Source organism: Anabas testudineus, chromosome 7 (genome assembly GCF_900324465.2).
Source record: "Anabas testudineus chromosome 7, fAnaTes1.2, whole genome shotgun sequence".
Lineage (NCBI taxonomy): Eukaryota > Metazoa > Chordata > Actinopteri > Anabantiformes > Anabantidae > Anabas > Anabas testudineus.
Window position 1 is genome coordinate 16,138,398 of NC_046616.1, and position 24,135 is coordinate 16,162,532.

The 24,135-nt window shown below is 39.3% G+C and overlaps 1 protein-coding gene across 2 annotated transcripts; it reads left to right on the forward strand.

The window, feature by feature from the left end:
* Positions 1 to 230: 230 nt before the first annotated feature.
* dnah12 (dynein, axonemal, heavy chain 12) lies at positions 231 to 24,009 on the forward strand. 2 transcript variants are annotated; one of them, XM_026368457.1, is made up of 74 exons: positions 231 to 361; positions 516 to 746; positions 898 to 985; positions 1,090 to 1,116; positions 1,204 to 1,393; positions 1,475 to 1,544; positions 1,644 to 1,802; positions 1,895 to 2,090; positions 2,210 to 2,398; positions 2,499 to 2,649; positions 2,730 to 2,821; positions 2,923 to 3,101; positions 3,205 to 3,340; positions 3,453 to 3,578; positions 3,670 to 3,804; positions 4,433 to 4,626; positions 4,721 to 4,964; positions 5,072 to 5,257; positions 5,362 to 5,562; positions 5,710 to 5,904; positions 5,990 to 6,111; positions 6,226 to 6,361; positions 6,446 to 6,592; positions 6,738 to 6,857; positions 7,150 to 7,306; positions 7,411 to 7,583; positions 7,706 to 7,858; positions 7,966 to 8,205; positions 8,363 to 8,608; positions 8,717 to 8,836; positions 8,947 to 9,056; positions 9,198 to 9,381; positions 9,513 to 9,653; positions 9,754 to 9,837; positions 10,491 to 10,679; positions 10,771 to 10,890; positions 11,010 to 11,198; positions 11,271 to 11,422; positions 11,565 to 11,703; positions 11,872 to 12,038; positions 12,152 to 12,407; positions 12,541 to 12,837; positions 13,101 to 13,279; positions 13,533 to 13,725; positions 13,903 to 14,064; positions 14,178 to 14,372; positions 14,617 to 14,750; positions 14,830 to 14,992; positions 15,088 to 15,168; positions 15,436 to 15,612; positions 15,696 to 15,827; positions 15,904 to 15,993; positions 16,075 to 16,215; positions 16,321 to 16,562; positions 16,894 to 17,041; positions 17,143 to 17,288; positions 17,408 to 17,622; positions 17,714 to 17,906; positions 17,998 to 18,190; positions 18,268 to 18,440; positions 18,870 to 19,010; positions 19,120 to 19,278; positions 19,379 to 19,674; positions 19,753 to 20,006; positions 20,122 to 20,262; positions 20,382 to 20,519; positions 20,598 to 20,831; positions 20,945 to 21,133; positions 21,768 to 21,871; positions 21,961 to 22,165; positions 22,300 to 22,437; positions 22,539 to 22,630; positions 22,746 to 22,813; positions 22,927 to 23,120. In XM_026368457.1, the coding sequence occupies exons 2-74, from the start codon at positions 532 to 534 to the stop codon at positions 23,118 to 23,120; spliced, it is 11,925 nt and encodes a 3,974-aa protein (XP_026224242.1). In that variant the 5' UTR covers positions 231 to 361; positions 516 to 531. The 2 variants fall into 2 exon arrangements, with proteins under 2 accessions (XP_026224242.1, XP_026224243.1); XM_026368458.1 differs by lacking the exon at positions 231 to 361 and having other exon boundaries at positions 532 to 746; positions 22,927 to 24,009.
* The last annotated feature ends 126 nt before the right edge of the window (positions 24,010 to 24,135 follow it).

Here is a 24,135-nt window from a genome sequence, read left to right on the forward strand (position 1 = left end):
GGCATAGTAACAATTACTGATTAACACAAATCCAGTTGGAAAATATTTGAATAATTATTGAAGTTCTTTCTTGTAAAAAGAGGTCTGACTAGTCGAGGTAGGTGGGATTCGGATAATTGTTATGTGATGATTAATCCATAATTAAGCTTGTTAATGTCTGTGTGTATATGTGTGATATGTCAATCAAAACATTTCTTGTAGAAACAAGCCCCGCCCCCTTCCTATGGCTACCATGTTTGTTGTTTCTATGGTAACGCTGCTGGTAACTTCAGTCCTTACAGAAACTAAACTGAATATAATGACATGAACTATTTACTGTCAAACCAAAGCGAGATACTGAAGATACTGAATTCACGAACAGGTAAAATGAGAGCTAGCCTTTTGTAATACACTCCAGTTAACTGAATTATAACTTTGTGAGATAAATACCGTTACCGCTAGCTTCACATGACGTTCGACTAACTACAGTTAGCTAGCGTTCAGGTTCATTTACTACAGGTGTCGGTTTTTTCCAGTGGCTTGTTGCTGGAGATGGCTGACCTCACCTCTCCTGGAGTTTTCAAAGCCACAGCGGTGAAGGACATGTCAAAGTTTCCAGTCCTGCCTCCCATTGAAGGCTCGCAGCAGCGGGATGTGGTCGGACAGTCCACAGCAGCAACGGAGATAGTAAAGAAGATAACAGCTCAGAAGAAGCTGCTGAGGCACAGGAGGAGTAAAGTGCATCGAGAGCAACTACATAAGATAGTGTATGTTTCACTTTAACTTTGAAAGGTCAATAGTTCAATGACAACTGCTACTGTGGAAGAATATTGCCACTATCTACTCCAGCTAATGTTAATCATTGCTCAGGCTGTTGAGTTTGTTTGTTGTTTGTTGTTGATCACTGCATTATTACAGGGTGTCTAGAGCAATGGAGGCTTACAGACAGACCCAAGAGAGAGGAGCAGGGCGCAGCCACTCGCCGGAGCCACAGTTTCCACCATCAGTATGACATTCCCCTTTTCTAGCTGTGCCTACATGTAGGCAATATATATTTATATGAAATTATCGCCCAATGTAATGTGGAATGTTTAAATTCTTGTTTTACAGATGATTAGCGAGGAGAGGAAACGTAGAGTAAGTTTCCTTACTAATTAAATTGGATCTGTCATGAGATCAAACCTTATGTCAGATCTTTCTTATTTTATTGTGGCCCATTTGCAGATGAACTACATGTTCTTAAAGAAGTGTGTGGAGAGTCGCCCATTTCCTCCAATCCAACAGCAATGGTTGGAATCCATTGTTTCCCGTGTCCCACCTAAACTTAAGGGGAGACCTAAGACAAGTAATCTGCTACAGGAGCTCTGCATGGAAGTCAGCAACGACTTCCACAATGTGATCGTCAAGCACACAGGTTTGTAAATTACATACTCGTCTATGAATAGCTTTGCTTGCAAAGTACATGTATTTGTCATGGTATATTCTTTCTCTTTAGTTGACACAGTGCTAAAGAATCCCCAGATAGAAGCAGTTATGTCAGAAAACCGGAGAAATACTCAGTTGAAGTGAGTGTGTACACAAGTGATTTAACCACAATAATAAAAAAAAAAGGGTTGATATTAATTAGTACTCTATTGTAAAACACATTTCTATTTTTTTTACAGAACTCTTGATTTCTCCCAGCCTTGGCATGATAGTTTTATCAGAAGCTGCAAGACGATAAAAGCTAATTTGCACATTCTTCATCCAGTAATGCAGACTGTCTTGGATATTGGCTACATGACATTTTCTCCACTGGTCCTGGTTGATCTTACAGGATGCAGGTAAGGAAATTAAAGATTCTAACACACACAAGCAAATAAATATGATATACTTTTTTTATTTAATTAATTAATTTTGCCTCATGTTGGTTCAGGGCTTCAGGACCTGTGGATTGTAAAAGTCTACAGAACACAATAGTAGTGCAGTGTAAGAGGACAGAAGATCGTATCATGAATACTTGGTTTCCGAAAGTCATCCACTTACTTACTAATAAAGAAACAGTAAAAGAGATTAAAGAGGAGAAATTGGACTCCTTCTACAACTGTGCATCCACTCTCATTTCTAATCAGGTGAGATCATGATTTTAGACAATTTTTACATGAGAAGTGTCTGAATTTATAAATTCATATTCATATTAAACAATTTACCAGAATTATTTAAATTGATGTTTTCTTTTATCGATTCCTAGTTGAAATCCCTGCTGCAGACTAGTGTAGAAAACTTTGTCAGTCTATTTGATCCAAGCAATCACCACCACTTGCCCCTTTTCCAAATGGCCTTGACATTTGATGATGAAAAGATGGAAATTTATCCCACCTTACAAGATCTGGAGGCTGCTGTTTTAGGGATTCTTAAAGCTATCACAAATACATTGCAGGTAAGCTTATGTACATGTACATTATGGAACAACCACTTTAAAGGAACCATTTTTCATGTTAAAATAAGCTAGTACTGATACTTCTGACATTTGTACACAGAAAGTGCAGACGGTCCAGTCATGGTTGACAGCCACATCTTCATTTGTGCATGCCAAGGTGGCTGATCACATCTTTGCTTGGGCTCAGGACACTGTAAAGAATGCCGTGTACAAGAATTTAGAGGAGCCCGACAGACATTTCCAGAGTTATGGTGATGTTCCATACAAACTATTTTCTGTCACTGTCAGTGATTTTAATGCAGTTTGCTGACTTTTCTGCTTTATTTGGCAGTTGACACCTACGACTGGCTAGTCAATGGCACAGCACAGGCTCGAGTGGAAATGTTCATTGAAGGGGAGCACTCGTTTGAAGAGTATACTAAGGTAACTTTAACTGTTGTAACTTTATATTAATATGTGAAATACCTATTCTTGCCTTGTTTTCACTTTCCCCAATGACTGTCAGTTGTTAATCTCTATTAAAGCAAGTGGAGGAGTTCCGTGCTCTGTCAAAGGAAATCCTAAGCCTTCCAGCAAAAGCCCACTTCACCATGGTCCATCTGGACTGTGAAGAGCTGAAACAAGGGCTTGCCAAAAAAGCCAGAACCTATGCAGAAATTCTTTTGACGAAACTTGTCACCAGCCACCATGAGGAGAATCTGCTGTAAGTCACTTCTTGTATACTAACAGAATTGTTGTTGTTGCTGTTTAAAAAAAGCTCACATTGTGATGTGCAGTACTTTAATTTGCTTTGTGTCTATTTAAAGGATTTGCTCTGAGTTTGAAACCATTAAAGAGAAAGCTCTGAAGGTTCCACAAAATATAGAGGACATGGACAAGATGATTGAGTACATACGTGTAACTAAGACGAAGGGTATTGCAGAACTTAATGAAAAAATAAAGGTGAGCAGCCTGATGGTGATATCTTAAACAGAAGTACATTGATTTATTGTAAGTTACCTCACATTGACACACTCTTTTGCAGACTTTCATTACCACTCTTGTGTTTTGACAGGAAGCCTACTGCAGATTGATCTACCTCTTGGATGTTCACATTATTGAGCCAGAGGACCTGGAGCTTAATTCGACTGTCTTTCTCTGGCCTCTTAACATCCTCCATGTTTTTGAACTCAGTGATGAGGTAATGCTCCTGTGTCTGCCTACTGTGATGTACAGTATTATGGATGATTTTTAACAATGACCTGATTCTGGATTGCTGCTTTATTTTCTAGGTGATGCACACAGCTAAACAGAAAGGGGAGCAGGAGCTGCTTGCTAAAAGAGAAAGATTAATGGTACAGCTGGAGAAGTTGGGACGCAGGATAGAGGAGTTCCCACATTGCTCTGAGCTGGATATGATGCAGCAGGTATAGCTTCATTAGTGCTTTCAGATAACCTTAATGCAATAATTTAATTAAAATGACTGCAGGTGTTTCCTCCAGGGTTTCCTGTCACAGTCCAAAAACAGGCAGGTTAAGATCATTTCCTGTAGCTCTACAGGATAAGCAGTACAGCTAATTAATGGATAAATGAAAACTGGAGGAAACAGCAGTGCTGTGTCTAAAGGCAGCAAAATTTGGAGGTGTATAAAGTACATAAATACAAGTAGTGCAAGTACTTTCCCAGAGAAATACTCTGCTACAAGTAGAAGTGCCCTGTAATTTTATACTTAAGTAAAAGTAATAAAGTACATGCTCAAAAATTAGAACTAAAAAATAGTACTAGTAACTAATGATGTCAAATTGAACATAGTAGGGTAAAAGTACAATATTTTCATCTGAGTAAATTTTTAAGTAGCATATAATGAAAATACTCCATTACAAGTACCTCAAAATTGCACTTAAGTACAATACTTGAATAAATGTACTTAGTTACTTACCACCTGGCAAAATCAGCACCTCTAATGCAAATCACAATCTGCAAATAATTGTTGTTTTCAGTCTTCATTATATAACACCTTATGGTTCAATAATTTATGTCTCTCTCTTTGAGCAGTATGTTATGGATGTCAGAACAGTTCAGAAACTTCTCCAGGAGGCCGAGGAGGAAATCACTGTCATTAACAAAGGAGAGGCCTTTTATGATTGGGACTTAACATGTTACCCAGAAGTTGAGCTCATCAAAGAAACTATTGAACCGTATCAGAAGCTGTTTGGACTTGTGCTCAAGTGGCAGCGCACAGAGAACAGGTGTGAAATTGATGCATATTGCATTTTAATAATAATAATAATAATAATAGTATTAAAAAGACCCTGATAACCTTTTTCACCTCTTTCTGTGTAGATGGATGGATGGTTCCTTTCAAGATCTAGATGGTGAGAGCATGGAAGCAAAAGTGGATGAGTTCTTCAGAGATATCTTCAAGATGCTGAAGTTTTTCCAACAGAAACAGAGCAAGGCGGAGCAAGAGATCGAGAAGATTGCTGGGAAGGCTCGGCAGCGACCTGGCGAGGATGAACCAAAGAAGCAAGAGAACCCCATAATACTTCTGTGCTCCACAGTAATGGAACAGATCAAAGAATTCAAGGTATTTTATGTTACTCTTTTTCAAAGAGGATCATTAATGAAGTCTTGTAATACAATGTTTTGTGTGCTTATGCTAAACCACTATGTGAAACGTGCTCTTGTCAACAGGAACACATCCCTCTAGTGTCGATCTTGTGTAATCCAGGAATCAGAGCTCGCCACTGGGAACAGATGTCTAAGATAGTGGAGTATAATCTCACTCCTGATTCTGGTACTACACTACGTAAGGTTCTCAAACAAAATCTGACTCCTTACCTGGAAGAGTTTGAGTCTATCAGTGCTGCTGCTAGCAAGGTGAGAACTCTTTTGTGTGTTTCAGCAGCATGTAACCAAAAGCTTTAACAGTTAATCCACATGCTTAATGTTGTACTCTATATCCACACTGTGTTTCTCTACAGGAGTTCTCTTTGGAGAAGGCTATGCAAACCATGGTGCAAATGTGGGATCGCATTTCTTTTCATCACCAACCTTACAGGGAGACAGGAGTGTCCATCCTGACTGCCTTGGATGAGATTCAGACAATACTAGATGACCAGATTGTAAAGACTCAGACAATGAGGGGTTCTCCATTTATCAAACCTTTTGAAAACGAGATCAAGGTTAACTCCTAGTTTTGCTTTGCTATTTGCCCAATGATAATAAAGAAATTTAATGTTTGCATAGGTTATGTTCTGCTGTAGTAGTTGGGAGTAAGTCTGTCAATACCCAGTCCTACACAGCTTTAACAGTTTGTTATTTGACTGCAGCTATGGGAGGAGCGTCTGCTTCGTATCCAGGAAACCATAGATGAATGGCTGAAGGTGCAGGCTCAGTGGCTTTACCTGGAGCCCATCTTTTCTTCTCAGGACATCATGCAGCAGATTCCTGAAGAGGGACGACTTTTCCAAAATGTTGACAAAACTTGGAAAGAGGTCATGAGACACTGTGTTAAGGATTCTAAGGTACTTTTTAGTTTTCCCTGATCTAATTTTCTGAATAAAAGTCTGGCAGATACCTTGTTTGAATTAACTGATGATTTGCAATCAGATTCTACCAGCAACCTCACTGCCTGGTTTGCTAGAAAAACTGCAAAATTGCAACAGTCTCCTGGAAAGTATCATGAAGGGACTAAATGCATATCTGGAGAAGAAGCGTCTGTTTTTTCCACGGTAATCAGATTGTTGTGTGTGTGTCTTTTTTTGTCCACATCCTTGGTAGAGAAATCTCTGATATGTCTACTCATATCTTTGATATGTCTATAATATGTCTACTGCTGTTGTCAGGTTCTTCTTCTTGTCCAATGATGAAATGCTGGAGATTCTGTCTGAGACCAAGGACCCACTGCGAGTGCAGCCCCATCTGAAAAAATGCTTTGAGGGTATTTCCAAACTGGATTTCCTGCCCAATCTGGATATACAGGCAAGGCAGTCACAACACCTTGTTATTGTAAGATATTGCAATGACTGATGACCTTTTAATACGTTGTTTACTGTTTTTACACAGGCCATGTACAGCAGTGAAGGGGAGCGTGTTCAGCTAATCCAGTACATCTCCACATCTGAGGCCAAAGGAGCTGTGGAGAAGTGGCTAGTGCAGGTGGAGGATGTGATGCTTCGCAGTGTCAGAGATGTAGTAGCCCGATCCAGGGTGGTGAGTTCACTGTTACCTTAGTTGTCTTGTAACTTAGATGATACACAGTATTGCTGTATTGTATTTGTTAACTTTAAAACCATCATATTCTTTTTTTTTCATATTCTGAGGTTTGTTTTAATAAATATAATTTTCATATTGACAGGCTTATGCTGAAACTGTACGAAGCCAGTGGGTTAAGGAGTGGCCAGGGCAGGTGGTGCTTTGCACGTCCCAGATTTTCTGGACCTTGGAGGTTCATGAAGCCATCAGAGCAGGGGCTGATGTAAGTTTTTGCATTGTTTCAGCTGAATCCACAGAAATTTTTCATAAGGTTTACCCAACTTGAAAAGATAGTTGTGAAATTTCCTAGGTAAAAGCACTATTTCAATTACCCATACAAAACCTAGGAAAAATTAATCCATAGTCTAATAATAGTGATTTATGCACTTATCAATAATGACAGAAAAGAAACATGTCTTACTAATGACGCACTGATCTGAATTTTCTTGAAATCAATTTAACAGTTTCACTTAGTGTAAAAGTGAATGTAATAACTAGGCTTTTGTTGTTTGCAGGGTTTGAAAAACTACTATCAGCAACTCCAGAGTCAGCTGAATGACATTGTAGGGCTGGTGAGAGGGAAGCTGCCCAAACAAACACGAATCACCTTAGGGGCACTGGTCACAATTGATGTCCATGCCAGGGACGTGGTCATGGAGCTCATTGAAAAAGGTACCTCATGGCACAGAACACACAGTTAATACCTGACATTTGCAGTTTAGGAATAACAATCCTTGTCAGAACAATAATTTGTCTTGTTTGGCTGTTTTTAACAGGTGTATCACGTGAAACAGACTTTCAGTGGCTAGCCCAGCTACGCTATTACTGGAGCAATGACAATGTCCGTGTTCGCATAATCAATTGTGATGTTAAGTATGCATATGAGTACCTGGGGAACTCACCACGCCTGGTCATCACTCCACTGACTGACAGATGCTACCGAACTCTAGTAAAATATCCTATAAATAGCTTAATAAAAAACATGAATACCTGCTAAGATTTGGATTCATAATGCTTAGTAAACAAACATTGTAATTTAATTTAATTCCAAACCTCAACCTTCTGTTTAAGATTGGAGCTTTCTACCTAAATTTGGGTGGTGCACCTGAAGGTCCAGCTGGAACAGGAAAGACTGAAACTACCAAGGATCTAGCCAAAGCTCTAGCTGTGCAGTGTGTGGTCTTCAACTGTTCTGATGGACTGGATTACCTAGCTATGGGCAAAGTAACCCCAGCATTACGTTTTGGATTTATATTTACAATTCTGATGTAATCACTATGAATGCAAAAAACATCCTTCTTTAAAATGTATTTTGGTGTAATGTTTTATAGTTTTTTAAAGGCCTGGCTTCTTCGGGTGCATGGGCATGCTTTGATGAGTTCAACCGCATTGAGCTGGAGGTTCTTTCGGTAGTTGCCCAGCAAGTACTCTGCATCCAGAGGGCCATTGAGCAGAAGTTGGAGTACTTTGACTTTGAAGGGACCATGCTCAAACTCAATCCTAACTGCTTTGTTTCCATCACAATGAATCCTGGCTATGCAGGACGCTCGGAACTACCTGACAACCTTAAGGTATTTAATTAGGGAAATATATAATTAGACACTGTGGGTTTGGCATTGTCAGTTATGAATCTGTATTATCTTACAGACCCCTAGTCTAATGTAACAAAATATTAGAAAACCTGCATTTGTGTTATTAGATTTATATATTTGTCTTTTCTATGTGCAGGTGCTGTTCCGAACAGTGGCCATGATGGTCCCCAACTATGCACTGATAGCAGAGATCTCTCTTTATTCATATGGCTTCCTTAATGCCAAACCACTTTCTGTAAAGATTGTGATGACCTACAGGCTCTGTTCTGAGCAACTCTCCTCCCAGTTTCATTATGATTATGGTATGAGGGCTGTCAAAGCTGTGCTAGTTGCTGCAGGCAACCTCAAGCTCAAGTTTCCTGATGAGAATGAGGACATACTGGTATTTGGGCTAAATTACTGTCTTAGTGAATGTTATAATTGTTTTTGTTCTGTCAACTGATTTACAATCTTTGACGTTTAAATTTTTTTTTCATGTTTCGACACCCAGCTCCTGAGGTCCATAAAAGATGTTAATGAGCCAAAGTTTCTCTCCCATGATATTCCCCTATTCAATGGAATCACAAGTGATTTGTTCCCTGGTATCTCTCTCCCTGAGGCTGATTATCAGGTTAAATATTTTGATGTTACTACTTATTCTTGTAGACCAAATTTAAGAATCCCTGTGTATATTTTGTATTGTTATTTTAATCTTTATTTTCCTTGGCATTTGCTTGGTAGCTTTTTCTGGAGGCTGCTGCAGAGTGCTGTAAAAATTGTAATATACAGTCAACAGATGTGTTTATACAGAAGATGATCCAGACATACGAGATGATGATAGTCAGGCATGGGTATGTAAAATTTAAAATTCAATATTTTGAGGTCTTGCTTATCATGTTTCCAGTTATACGATATTTTACACAACTGGGGCGTGAATTAAGGGAACTGTTTAAAGAACAATATTGCATCAAGATATGATTTTATTGTATCAGGTTCATGCTGGTGGGAGAGCCGTTTGCTGGAAAGACCAAAGTGCTACACATTCTAGCTGACACTTTGACTTTGATGAATGAGAGAGGGTATGGTGAGGAGGAAAAGGTCATCTTCAGGACACTAAATCCAAAGTCTATCACCATGGGACAACTTTTTGGACAGTTTGATCCAGTTTCCCATGAGGTAGGCCTGTGCCAACAAGCCTGTTATATGTAACCTGTATCAAAGATCATTTGGATTTCAGTGTTAATGTAGACCTGGGACAACATGTGGCCTTTTGTTGCTTCTCACTATTTGCTTTTCTTTGTTACAAGTGGACAGATGGGATTGTGGCAAACACATTTCGCGAGTTTGCATCGACTGACACACCAGACCGTAAATGGGTAGTGTTTGATGGTCCCATAGATACACTGTGGATAGAGAGCATGAACACTGTGCTGGATGACAACAAAAAGGTTACAGATTGGGCAATCTACCAACCTTTGAAAGCGTATTTCTGAGTTTGGGTGTAACATTTTTTTTATCTTTGTTCATTGTTTTATTTTACTTCCACAGTTGTGTCTGATGAGTGGTGAGATTATCCAGATGTCTAACCAGATGAGTCTGATTTTTGAAGCTATGGATCTATCACAGGCCTCTGTAAGTTTCGAATATTTTTTTTTCTGACAAATATATTTTAGTGCCAATTATGCCATCTTGAAGTCTAAGATAGTGTATTTGCTGGACATTCGCCAATATGCTTGATAAGATGGTGAAGAAACTATGGCTACCCAGTGGAAATGAACACACCATTACCATTAGCCATTGCATAATGTTTTCATATGAGTAATGTCCAAAATATTGAATGACGGCATTGTGATTGTATACTTCAGTCAACCAGTGGCATTGTAGTTCATATATAGGTTTATGCATGAGTCCAAGCAGATGTTTTTGCCAGGTGTCATAAAATTCCTTCCAGGTGTTTCTGAGCTATAGCATTGATGAGAATGGGACATACATGAGGTCACAGTGAGTGACCTTGACCATTGACCACCAAAATCTAGTTCATGCAAATTTGAAGACATTCCCTCCAAGTTTTCCTTAGATATGGCATTCACTAGAATTGGGTGACCTTATGAACAGATGGACAACACAAAAACAAAATGTTTCTGGCCCTGGCTTTTGCTGGTGCAGAGGGATAAAACCCCAGAATTCTTTGTGCTTTATTACTATATTCTTATATTTCTATATTGACCAGCAGAATGTTATTGGATGTAGAGAAAATAAAGTCTTGTTGTTTTCTTCCGCTGCAGCCTGCCACAGTCAGTCGGTGTGGTATGATCTACATGGAACCATCTCAGTTGAGTTGGGAGCCCTTAGTGATCTCCTGGATGAACACACTTCCTGATTCTCTACAGAGCCAGGATAGCCGCTGCCTTGTGCTGGAGCTCTTCCACTGGCTTCTGCCGCCTGCCCTCAAGACACTCCGTAAACACTGCAGAGTAAGTAACCACAGGTCCCAGAACAATCTAGACACAACATTTATATAAAAACCAGACATCATGTAACGCTGGTTCATGATTTTGCTTACAGGAGGTTGTTTCCACTAGCAACAGTAACACTGTGATGTCTTTGTGTCGACTGTTTGAGATGCTGCTCACTGAACCTATAAAGACAGATCCTGGAGAGAAAAATAGTCGCACATGGATAATGGTACAGAAATGATTCATTATATTATTATGAATACATTATGACCTCTTTAATTCAAAATCCATTATATCCATTATATATTTATGAATGATGCCTCTTCCTCTCTTTCTCTATGATCACAGGCAGCTTTTGCATTCTCTCTGGTGTGGTCTGTGGGTGGTAGTTGTGATGCAGACAGCAGAGAAAAGTTTAGTGAGTTCGTTAGGGTGACTGTGGCAGGAAAGTTAGAAGAACATCCGATCCCTGTCACTGTGGGAAAATGGGAGTGTCCAATGGATGAGAAGGGCCTGGTATACGACTATTTTTATGAGGTATTGTGCAATTACAACACATATGCTCCACTAGTTTTAAAACTGTAAATCAACCCATAATCTCGTATTCAGTTCAAAGGAAAAGGTAGGTGGGTGCACTGGAATGATGCTATCAAGAATGCCAACTTGGGGGACAAAAAAAACAAAGTGCAAGAGATCATTGTTCCCACCATAGACACAGTTCGCTACACCTACCTCTTGGACCTCTGCATCACTTATGGAGTGTAAGTATTTTCACAGTGGATTTCATTAAAACAAATGTCAAAAGTTTCTACTTGTAGTGTTTTTTGATTGTCTTTTATTTTAACCTAAATATAATAGTATTTAATTTGACAAAATGTTTTTTTTTTCCCTTGCTTTGCTCAGACCTCCTCTGTTTGTTGGTCCTACTGGTACTGGGAAGTCAGTATATGTGAAGGAGAAACTGATGAACAATCTTGACAAAGACCGCTATTTACCTTTCTTCATCAATTTTTCAGCCCGCACCAGTGCCAACCAAACCCAGGTCAGTATTTCAGAACCTTGGATGAAATAATATCCTTGCAGCATCATTTAAATGACAAAAATATATGAGTAGTTAGGTACTTAATTTCTGAATCTAAACAAACAAACAAGCAAAAAATCATTAAATCATTATTTTAATTTTCTGTTCTTTATTTGTTTCCTGTTCAAGAATATCATCATGTCCAGGTTAGATAAGAGAAGGAAGGGAGTGTTTGGGCCCCCCACAGGAAAAAAGTGTGTCATATTTGTAGATGACATGAACATGCCTGCATTGGAACAGTTCGGAGCCCAGCCCCCTGTGGAGCTTCTGCGACAATACATTGACCATGGAAACTGGTATGAGCCATTTTATGCCAATTTCTTATCAAAACGCTAGATAAAGGAAAGTAAGTAAATTTACAGCTTGAAAGCAGTGTTTATGAAAAATAATTATTGTTGTTTCTGGGCAGGTATGATCTTAAGGATACCTCCAGGATTACTCTTGTTGACCTCCAGCTAATCTCAGCTATGGGCCCCCCTGGTGGTGGGAGGAATGCCGTGACATCTCGTTTCCTACGGCACTTCAACATTTTTAGCATTAATGCATTCAGTGATGAGACCATGGTTCGCATCTTCTCCAATGTGGTGGCCTTTAATCTCAAAAACTATGACTTCCCGCCTGAATATTTTACTCTTGGTAACCAAATAGTGACAGCTACTATGGAAGTAAGTCTAACCCTAACCCTAAAGAAACTTAATAGTGATATCAAAAAGGGCAGTCAAATGATCTGGATAAAGCACTTTCATGTATAGAATGCTTTTATCAGTCCTAACTAACAGTCTTCTCAAATTCTCAAAGGTGTATAAGAAAGCCATGGAGCACCTACTTCCAACACCAGCCAAGTCTCATTACACTTTCAACCTGCGGGACTTCTCACGTGTTATCCAAGGTTGCCTGCTGCTGAGGAAGGAGTCTCTGGAGAACAAGCGCACTATGATATGCTTGTTTGTCCATGAGGTCTTTCGTGTTTACTACGACCGTCTGGTAGATGACAAAGATCGAGCGTGGCTCTACCAGCTGATGAACAGCATTGTAAAAGATCACTTTAAAGAGTCTTTCGACCAGGTGTTTGATCATCTGAAACAAGGCAATAAAGTAAGATGAGATTCTGCTATATTTCTCCTACACCTTGCAAAAATGTATCATACATGTATCATAGTCTAGGGATAATAAATGTATGCACCAGACTTGATCTAAATTATTTTGTATATGTTGAGATATTTAACCTATATAAGTAGTGATGAAGTATCTCAGTGATGAGGCGCCTCAGTTAGAACACATCTTGAAACTAGAGAATATAATTATTTTATATAAAATATAAAATATATAAGACATAAATAAATATCTTCTTTTTTAAGTTGGTTGAGGCAGACATGTGCAATCTACTGTTTGGTGACTACATGAAGCCTGACCTGGAGGAGGATGAGCGTCTGTATGCTGAGGTGCCCTCAATGGAAAGCTTTGCTCAGGTGGTGGAGTCATGCCTTGATGAATACAACCAGATGCACAAAAATCGCATGAACCTTGTCATCTTTCGGTAAACAGATTTGACTCTATTAAGATAATTCTGTATTATGCTGTGAAATGCAAAGTATTTGTTTTGAGCTATTTATCAAGTACTAAGTGAAACAGCATTTAAATTTGGAGGCATTTGAACTAATTAGTAAAATAAGTCAACAGTAGCCTTGATCCTTTGTGCAGTAAGTTAATTACAATTACATGTATGTTTTTATAACTTTGTTTTTGCATTGAACTTTAATTTACTAAGAAAAAAACTCTGTATTATGTAGCTATGTCCTGGAGCATTTGTCCCGTATCAGTCGAGTGTTGAAGCAGCCAGGAGGCAATGCCTTGCTTGTGGGAGTGGGAGGCAGTGGACGTCAGTCCATCACCCGTCTCGCAACTTCCATGGCCCACATGACCATGTTCCAGCCTGAGATCTCTAAGAGCTACGGCATGAATGAGTGGAGAGATGACCTAAAGGTTAGTTTTATGATTTAGGTCAGATGTCTTTATGTTATTATTCAATGCATCATATATATTTTCTACACATCAACTATTTTCATTTATCTATGTTTATTATCTTATTGAAAATTGAAATCATTTAGCATATTTACACAATACTTTGTCTCCTTGCTTTTCCTTACCACACTATTACAGATGCTGTTGAAAAATGCTGGGGTGAAGGGTCAGAAGACAGTATTCTTGCTAACTGATGCACAGATCAAAGACGAGGCTTTTCTTGAGGATGTAGACAGTGTCCTGAACACAGGAGAGGTGCCCAATCTGTTTGCCATCGATGAGAAACAAGAAATCATGGAGGTGGTTAAAAGTCTTTTAGACCAACTTATACCTTGTATAAATGCCCTATTAATTTATATAATTTATTAATTTACTAATTAATTTATTTTAATAATTATTTTCTCTTTCTTTAGGCAGTACGTCCCATTGCCCAGGCTGGTAATAAGAATTTGGAGTTAAGCCCTTTGACTCTGTTTGCGTTCTTTGTGGCACGCTGCAGGGAGAACTTGCACATTGTTGTGGCCTTCAGTCCTATTGGAGACGCCTTTCGAAATCGTCTGCGCCAGTTTCCATCTCTTATTAACTGTTGTACCATAGACTGGTTCCAGGTACCATAAAAGCACTAAGAAACAGTCATTTGTATTTTATCTGCAGTAAAATATACTACACATGGCACTGGAAATACTAAAAGCTATGTATATGTCAGTCACTCCATGGATCAGTGATAACATCAAACAAAGAAAAGGGAGAAAATAGGACACATACATTAAGTTATAAATGTGTGATAAATATTTGCATGCTAATGCTCTGCTTCCTATTTCTGCTGTCTTTTTTGTCTCTATGTCTTTACAGCCCTGGCCAGAGGAGGCTCTTGAGCGAGTAGCCAACTCCTTCCTGGGGTCACTGGAGATGAGTGAAAATGAGAGGCGGGAGGTGATACCTATCTGCAAAACATTCCATACTTCTGCCCAACAGCTGTCAGATAGGTACAACTTGTAGTTATTTTAACTTGCACAGTCAAATGTAATGTTTATAAATCCATAATTTATCTTGTTTTCATTGCAGATTTCTCTCTGAGCTTGGTCGTCATAATTATGTGACACCCACTTCCTACTTAGAGCTAATTGCAGCTTTCCGACAGCTGCTCAGTCAGAAAAGAGACACTGTCATGAAAGCCAAACAGAGGTATACCAACGGCCTGGATAAACTAGCCTTTGCCGAATCTCAGGTATATGCCTCACCACTTTCATTTGTGTTGTTTTGTATCTTGTCTCTTTATCCTCTTTCCGTGCCATGACTTACTTTAACAATGTCTTTCCGTAGGTGGGGGAGATGAAGAAAGAACTTGTAGACCTACAGCCCAAACTGGAACAGGCAAAGATAGACAACACCAACATGATGAAGGTGAAGCAATTGTCAACAATTTTAATTTCCTAAAAATGTATTATGTTGATAATATACACTGACTATACATGCTAAATGTATGCATCTGGCAGCTTCATCGGGATGCCAAGTCGATCCTTCCATAATCCAATGGATTATAGTCAGGAATGGTAGCCAAGAAACCACTTTCTGTGTTTCTCGTTGTTCATCATACCATTGCTAAAAAAGTAACAAATTTAGTGGTGGCCTAAGACTTTTGCACAGTACTATACACTGGATGAATTTCAGGTGATTGAAGTTGAGTCTGTGGATGTGGAAGCCAAAAGTAAAGTTGTGCGTGTTGATGAGGAAGCAGCAACTATAAAAGCCAATGAGGCTCAGACTCTGAAGAATGAGTGTGAGAGTGATTTGGCTGAGGCCATCCCTGCCCTGGAGGCTGCTCTCTCCGCCTTGGACACTTTGAAGGTCAGCACCCTTTAACTGTACAATGTTTAGACACTCAGACCATCACAGTTTACACGTAAGTTGAGCTGTGTTTTTCATTTCAGCCCTCTGACATCACAATTGTGAAATCAATGAAAAATCCACCTTCAGGGGTGAAATTAGTGATGGCAGCTGTGTGTGTGATGAAGGACATAAAGCCAGACAAGATAACTGACCCAGCAGGCAGTGGAAAAAAGGTAGAACTAAGGAAAAATCCATGTTTTTACATAGCAACTTGTACTAATGTCCCAATAACTAACATATTTTGTCTAGATTCTTGACTACTGGGGTCCAAGCAAGAAGCTACTGGGTGATATGAACTTTTTACGGGATCTTAAAGAATATGATAAGGACAATATTCCTGTGAGTGTCAGGAAAACTACATCCTAACAAAGGTAACACTTGCATTCTGCTCTTACTAACTCTTCTATCTGTTCATTGCAGGTCCCTGTGATGCAAAAAATCCGTAGTGAGTACATGACTAATCCTGACTTTGACCCCACTATAGTAGCAAAGGCCTCCTCTGCAGCAGAGGGCCTGTGCAAGTGGATCAAAGCAATGGAGGTGTATGACAGGGTGGCAAAGGTGCAGTGTTTCTGGAAGTTTCTTATAGACCTTTTTCTCATTTCCTGGCCTGATATTATATGCATATGCTTGCTAAAAAATCATTTTTTATTTTCAACCACTCAGGTTGTGGCTCCTAAGAAGGCAAATCTTGCAGAGGCCCAGAGGTCTCTAGCTGAAACCATGGACCTGCTGAATCACAAGAGAGCTGAATTAAAAGAGGTGGAAGATCGTTTGGCTGCACTTCAGAAAACCTTTGAGGAGAAAACAGAAGAGAAGGCCCAGCTGGAGTTCCAGGTGGATTTATGTGCCAGGAAACTGGAGAGAGCTGAAAAACTCATTGGTGGCCTGGGTGGAGAGAAGACTAGGTCATTATTAGATTATTATAATAATTATAATTATTATTATATTATGGTTCATTCCACTCGCCCACCCTGAGCCTGGTTTTTAAGTTTAAAAGGCATTTTTCCTCTTCACTGTCACCTAGTGCTTGCTCAAGTGGGGTTGTTGGGTTTTCTATGTAATTTTGTATACAATTATATTCTGTAAAGTCTTAACGTTCAACATTCTAAAGTGCCTTGAGATGAGATCTGTTGGGATTTGGAGCTACGCAAATAAAATTGCATTGAATTAAATTGAAATTCATTATTTTCTGCCAATATAGGATATTCCCTTGACTGAATTTATTTCTGTTATTAGATGGTCCAAGGCAGCAGATGATTTGCAGAACACATATGACAACCTGACAGGAGATGTTCTTATCTCTGCTGGTGTCATTGCCTATCTAGGAGCTTTTACTGCTGGCTTCAGACAGGATTGCACCAAGTTATGGACCAAACTCTGCCAAGTAAATGTCACCAGTTTTGTACTTTGTTTATTATTTAGTCACCTTAAATTTAAAGATAGTTAATTGCTTATGAACTATTTAACTTCTCTCAAAATCTCCAGTCTAAGAACATTCCATCATCAGATGACTTCTCCGTCAGTAAGACCCTGGGAGATCCCATTAAGATCAGGGCTTGGAACATTGCAGGCCTTCCTAGTGATGCTTTCTCTATTGACAATGGTGTCATTGTCAGTAATTCACGTAGGTGGTAAGTCTGTCTAGCTCAAATCTTTTGTGAATTGTTAAAATGTACTTATTACTGAAGGATTTGTCCCAAGATAACTAGTTTAGGTTAACATCTTACCTTTAATTTTTGTGTTCTTATAGGCCGTTGATGATTGACCCTCAAGGTCAGGCTAACAAGTGGGTAAAAAATTCAGAGAAAGACAACAACCTGAGTGTAATCAAGCTTACTGACACAGACTACATGAGAACTTTGGAAAACTGTATTCAGTTTGGCACACCCTTACTGCTGGAAAATGTAGGAGAGGAGCTGGACCCATCACTTGAACCACTGCTGCTTAAACAAACATTCAAACAAGGTGCTGGACCTAACTTCCTTTTAGCAATCTTAGAAAGCAAAACTCAAAAACTGTTCATAAAAATTAAATAAAATATTTTTGTTTTACCCAGGTGGTATGGATTGCATCCGACTCGGAGAGAATGTGATTGAATACTCCTTTGATTTCCGTTTCTACATTACTACTAAGCTGAGGAATCCCCACTACCTACCAGAACTGGCTACTAAGGTGTCCCTGCTAAATTTCATGATCACCCCAGAGGGCCTGGAAGACCAGCTTCTAGGGATTGTAGTTGCCAAGGAGAGGTACAGCTCATTAAAAAGTGACTTTTTTATTCCAGTGAAGTACTTCTTGCCACTTTGGTAGAGAATTGTTTCTGCTGTATCTGCTCTACAGGCCTGAACTTGAAGAAGAGAGAAATGCGCTTATCCTGCAGTCAGCAGCCAATAAGAGGCAGCTAAAAGAAACTGAGGACAAAATCCTGGAGACATTGCAGTCCTCTGAGGGAAATATCCTGGAAGATGAAAGTGCTATTCAGATTCTAGACTCTGCAAAGATCATGTCCAATGAGATTACCAAGAAACAGCAGGTGTGGACCATCTACAGAAAAAAAAATATGATGTGGGTGTGACATGTAGTAACTTACTTCTTTTTACAAAATCCCAGATTGCAGAGAAGACAGAGATCAAGATAGCAGAATCAAGAGAGGGATACAGAGCCATTGCAAAGCATTCCTCCATACTGTTCTTCAGTATTGCTGATCTCACCAACATAGACCCAATGTACCAGTACTCTCTCAGCTGGTTTGTCAACCTCTACATCAACTCTATACAGGACAGGTGAGTGATTCATATGAAGAATAATCTGTCCCAAATAGGTAATGCAGTGAGACAAGTCTGCAGGGACTGTAACTGGAATATCACCCATGAATCACACATATGATAAAGAGGAGGATGATTTCTGTTTCCCATTTCTTCTGTTTCTTGGTTTCAATTACATGTTATCTACTAAACATGTGCCCTTTACAAACTTTACAAACAGCAATTGTTGAAACTGTGAAATGTTTATTTGGAGATGTTTCATTTAAACAAGAGTGACTGGTGTCAACAGATATTGACTGAGCCATGTATTCAGTCAGCTTGAGAAAATTCTGGGATGTAAGAAAGAAAAAATACACACTGTTGTTCTTGTGTAGGTTAATCATAGGCTGTTTATGAGTTTATATTTGTTTATCTGAAAGAGTCTCTGTTTTGGCTCCTATTTACCAGTAACAAGTCCAAGATCCTGGAGAGGAGGCTTCGATACCTGATCGATCACTTTACCTATAACTTGTACTGCAACGTTTGCCGTTCTCTGTTTGAGAAGGACAAACTCCTCTTCTCATTCCTCCTCTGCTGCAATCTACTGCTGTAAGTGTTAAAGCTACCTGGGGACATTGGCTTAATTAATTTTGTTGGTGAATTTGGCTGTTTAATAAATTGTATATTGTGCTATCTTCTATTGATATTTTCTATTCAGAGCTAAGGAGGAGATTCAATATCCTGACTTTATGTTCTTTCTGACTGGAGGAGTGGGCCTGCAGAACACCACCACAAATCCTGACCCCAGCTGGCTACCGGACAAAAGCTGGGATGAGATTTGTAGAGCCAGTGAGCTGCCTGGCTTACAAGGAATAAAGTAAAAAGCATTGCTCAGCCGATGATTTGCTTTCAAATTGGTTATCCTTTTTGTCATTGAAAATTACTTTCGACAAATGGGTGTCATTTCAATTCCACAGAGAGGCTTTCATCAAGAGCCCAGGAGACTTCAAGCCTATTTATGACAGCAAAGAGCCCTGCAACACTCCTCTGCCCAATCCATGGTGTGAACAACTCAATGACCTGCAGAAAATGATCATTGTTCGCTGTCTCAGGCCTGATAAGATAGTGCCAGCTGTGAATGAATATGTGACTGTTAAACTTGGGAAGAAGTTTGTACAGCCCCCTCCCTTTGACCTGAGTAAGAGTTACCTGGACTCCAACTCCACCATCCCACTTGTATTTGTGCTGTCTCCAGGAGCTGATCCCATGGCTAGTAAGTCACACAGTGCCAGTGATTGTTTCATACAATGCTAGTCTTAAATATATCAGAAATAATGGTATTGTTCTACAGGCTTACTGAAGTTTGCCAATGACAAGAACATGAGTGGTAGCAAGTTCCAGTCCATCTCTCTGGGTCAAGGCCAGGGCCCCATCGCAGCAAAAATGATATCCACAGCCATGCAGGATGGGACATGGGTGTGTTTGCAGAATTGTCACCTGGCTGTTTCCTGGATGCCTACCCTAGAGAAAATTTGTGAGGACTTTAGTCCAGCAACATGCCATTCAGACTTCCGTCTTTGGCTCACATCCTATCCTTCATCCAAGGTGAACCACACCATTTCATTATGTTGGTACTGTAAATTTAAAACCTTTAAGCAGTAATATCTTACCATCTTCATCTGACCTAGTAGTTGTAAAGAAAGTTCCTTTCTGATATTAGTTTCCAGTGACCATCCTGCAGAATGGGGTGAAAATGACAAACGAGCCTCCTACAGGACTTCGACTAAATCTACTACAGTCATACTTGTCAGACCCTATATCTGACCCTGACTTCTTCAGTAACTGCACCAATAAGGAGCTGGTGAGTTGGAAGAAGGTTATTTTCATCTTGTGTACCACAGGAATTGTCATGTGGTTTATTTAATAGGTCTCTCAAAAAGGACAGGCTCTGACTCCTTCTGACTCTAATTTCTCCACTAGATATGGGAAAAGCTTCTGTATGGACTATGCTTTTTCCATGCGCTTGTTCAGGAGAGGAAGAAGTTTGGTCCACTAGGCTGGAATATTCCCTATGGCTTCAATGAGTCTGACCTTCGTATAAGCATCAGACAGCTACAGGTGTTCACTCAGAGTTCAGTGCTCAAGTTTCTGCTATCACAACAATAGTAAATATATTTAATGTATTTTCCTCTTTAGCTGTTTGTGAACGAATATGATGAGGTGCCCTTTGAAGCTATAGCATATCTGACTGGGGAGTGTAACTACGGTGGTCGTGTGACAGATGACTGGGATAGGCGTCTTCTGCTGACCATCTTGGCAGACTTCTACAACAAGGATGTTATTGAGAGACCTCGCTACCCTTTTTCACCAAGTGGTGAATATTATGCTCCACCTAAATCTGTCTATGAGGACTACATTGCATTTATCAAGGTAACACACTTGAGATTATATAGATCAACACGTTAAAAGGATACATGTGTACCGTATTTATTTCTCAATGTACTGACTTCCAACTGGGTAACAATACATTTGTTGTGTTGTAGGAACTTCCACTCAGCCAGCATCCAGAGGTGTTTGGGATGCACGAAAATGTAGACATTTCTAAAGATCTTCAGCAGACAAAGTTGTTGTTTGATTCACTGCTTCTCACCCAGGGTGGTGGAGCTAAGGGAGGAGGTACTTCTGGGAGTGACAACACACTGTATGATATAGCAAACGACATCCTTACCAAGGTATAAACTAGTCATATCTTAGCAGCCATGTTAGTGGTAATAGCCTGTTGTCCACCACTTTGGTAAAGACAAAAAAATCTTTACAACTTCTGGATGAAGTGATATTGAATGATATTTATTGCAATAATGCTATAGTCATGTTTTCCAGAGGATGAATCCTTATCACTTTGGAGAGAAATTATTGAACTACTGGATGGATTGCTTAAAATTTCATACAAACATTTATTACTTTTTTTTGTTGATATTAGCAAGTTAACACACTAAACTATGAAAGTGAACATACATGAACATGGTAAAAACTGTTGTTGCTTTGCACAACCATGTTAGGACTGTCATTGTGAGTGTGTTGGTGTGCTGATATTAGCATTTAGCTCTAAGCTTTGTCTTGTTACAGACAGAAATGCTTTTTTTTATCTTGTGTTTGGCATCTAAAGAATATGCTATCATAGTTCTAGCTCAGTTTTCATCTTGTTGTATTGCTAATGCTAATTATAATTTAATAAGATTGGATTCGATTTTTTGAAAGAAAATGCAAAAAGAAAAGTGCCAGTCAATGCAGCTGTTTCTTTTTCAATGATGCTTGATCTATATGCTTTTTTTCTAACTTTTCTGCTTGCTAATTTTGTTTTCAAAGCTTCCAACAAATTTTGACACAGAAATGGCTCTCTTGAAGTTCCCTGTGCTTTACGAGGAGAGCATGAACACTGTACTTGTCCAAGAGATGGAGCGCTACAACACGTATGAACACACAGCTTAATGCAGGGCTTTAAGTACAGCACATCACCTCGTGTTATATTCACTCAGCTCTTGTTTTTGCTCTTTCCCAGGCTGTGTAGTACAATCCGCTTGAGCCTACAGAGCCTGCTGAAGGCAATTAAGGGTTTGGTGGTGATGGATGCCGAACTGGAAGCAGTTGCAGGCAGTTTAATTGTGGGGAAAGTTCCGGAGAAATGGGCCAAGCGCTCTTACCCTAGCCTTAAACCCTTGGGCAATTACATCACTGACTTTCTTTCAAGGCTGAAGTTTTTACAGGTGAGTTTATTTAAACAATAAGATAGATGCTACTATATTTGCTACAGGAAATGCATTGTATGGTCGAGTATGACTAAATGAGAGCTTTCAGCTTTTTTTCAATCTACTCTATTTACTTTTTTTTATGCCTGTAGGATTGGTACAACACCTGTAAGCCCAATGTGTTCTGGCTGTCTGGCTTCTTCTTCACCCAGGCCTTCTTAACTGGGGCTATGCAGAACTACGCCAGGAAATACCATATCCCCATTGATCTGCTAGGCTATGATTTCGAGGTCAAAAGACACACTCTTTTTAATCCATTTGTCTTCTCTCACCTGTCTTATTATACTCCTAAAGTGAACTGTGAGCTTGGTTTCATGACTTCATTTTACAGGTTCTTCCTTTTGATGAGTCAGACACGTCGCCTGAGGATGGTGTTTATGTTACTGGATTGTTTCTGGATGGAGCACGGTGGGACAAAGCAAGGTAGATCTTTATATTAGGGTTGTATTTAAAATCTTCTTGTATGGTATTTTGTTATAATTGTCAACTGCATCGAGACTGGACAAGCCTTAACTACTGTTTGTCTCTCTATCATCAGCGGAGTTCTGGCTGAGCAGCACCCCAAAGTCCTATTTGACTCAATGCCCATTATCTGGATAAAGCCCAGTAAGAATTAACTTACTTTGTATTTTGCAAATGTAACACAAATTAAACTACTAATTATGTCTCTCTGTTTCCTATTTTCTTTGCATCTTTGCGTCCTTTCTACTCCTCCTCAGCTAAAAAGAAGAGCATCAGTCAGTCTCAGAAACTTTATGTTTGCCCTCTCTACAAGACCAGTGAAAGAAAGGGCACCCTCTCTACCACAGGCCACTCTACCAATTTTGTGATTTCCATGATGTTGCCTACAAGCAAGCGCCCTCAGCACTGGATCAAGCGTGGTGTGGCCATGCTCTGCCAGCTTGATGACTGAGATCAGACACACAACACACTGTTGTTGCACTTTACTGAATAAAGTTTACAGTAGTCAATGAAATGGAGATGTGCTCTCAAGCGAATTCCATTGAATGTCAAAAACAGCTTTAAACTACTTTAATTAACCTCTAACTAAAACAACTACCAGTCCTTTGTCTCTAATACCAAATTACTAAAAGCAGTAATGGAAATGTAAGGTGAGGAAAAAATTAATAAATAAATGTATGTGAGATATACCATAGAATAATTTAAATTGCATTAACTTGTGCAAATGTAAATATGCATCTCAGCATCCATTGGATACACATTTGTAGCATGTGCATATTTGATTACACAATTCAAATGATGAAATAAAATAAAATATGATGAAATAAAGTATAACTTAATAAATGTCTTTTTATAGTAGTCATCTTGCTGTGTTTTTTGACGATAGCTGCACTTGATGTGGGCATGAACTGAACTAGTGCAGTTGTTGCTCAGCGTGTCAAAGCTAGGTGTTGTCTGTGTAGACCCTGTGATCTGATATTTATGGAGAAGATATATAAATAGCTCCAGTATGTGTGGGAACTGAGTAGGCCACCGGTTATAGTCTTGTAAAACCTACCAAGGGAGCACAGCCATTTGACTAAAGGTAAACACAGCACAGTGAATAAATAATGCAAGTAGAAAATGTGGAGCTTGAAGCTACTGGAATTAATGTAGTGCTACTATCTGCTGTAATAGAAATTAAGCTGTTGATCTTTGTTGCAGTTGAATTTCTGTGTTATGTTGAATTTTCCGGTCATTTAACAGTGCTTGTAAAACTGTGCATATGTAATTCTTCTGCTACAGCTTAAGATTAATGTTTAATGAATAAAGTGATGAAGTGATAGAATTTATCCTTTGAAACTGTGCAGTAGGAATCTCCGTACTTTTGTTTTGGCGTCTGCGAGGGGAATGCTGTAAATTCTTTATAGGTGATATGCCTCTGGATAATACTTAGCGTGACTAGTGTGAAAGGTTCATTAGAATTA

What these genes read in the sequence shown, in the direction of transcription:
- dnah12 (XM_026368457.1), top strand. Translation starts at nt 532, where the DNA reads ATGGCTGACCTCACCTCTCCTGGAGTTTTCAAAGCCACAGCGGTGAAG. An exon ending in CTGGGTGGAGAGAAGACTAG is followed by an intron (nt 16,563 to 16,893) that starts GTCATTATTAGA and finishes TTCTGTTATTAG; the next exon opens with ATGGTCCAAGGCAGCAGATG. An exon ending in ATCAACTCTATACAGGACAG is followed by an intron (nt 18,441 to 18,869) that starts GTGAGTGATTCA and finishes CCTATTTACCAG; the next exon opens with TAACAAGTCCAAGATCCTGG.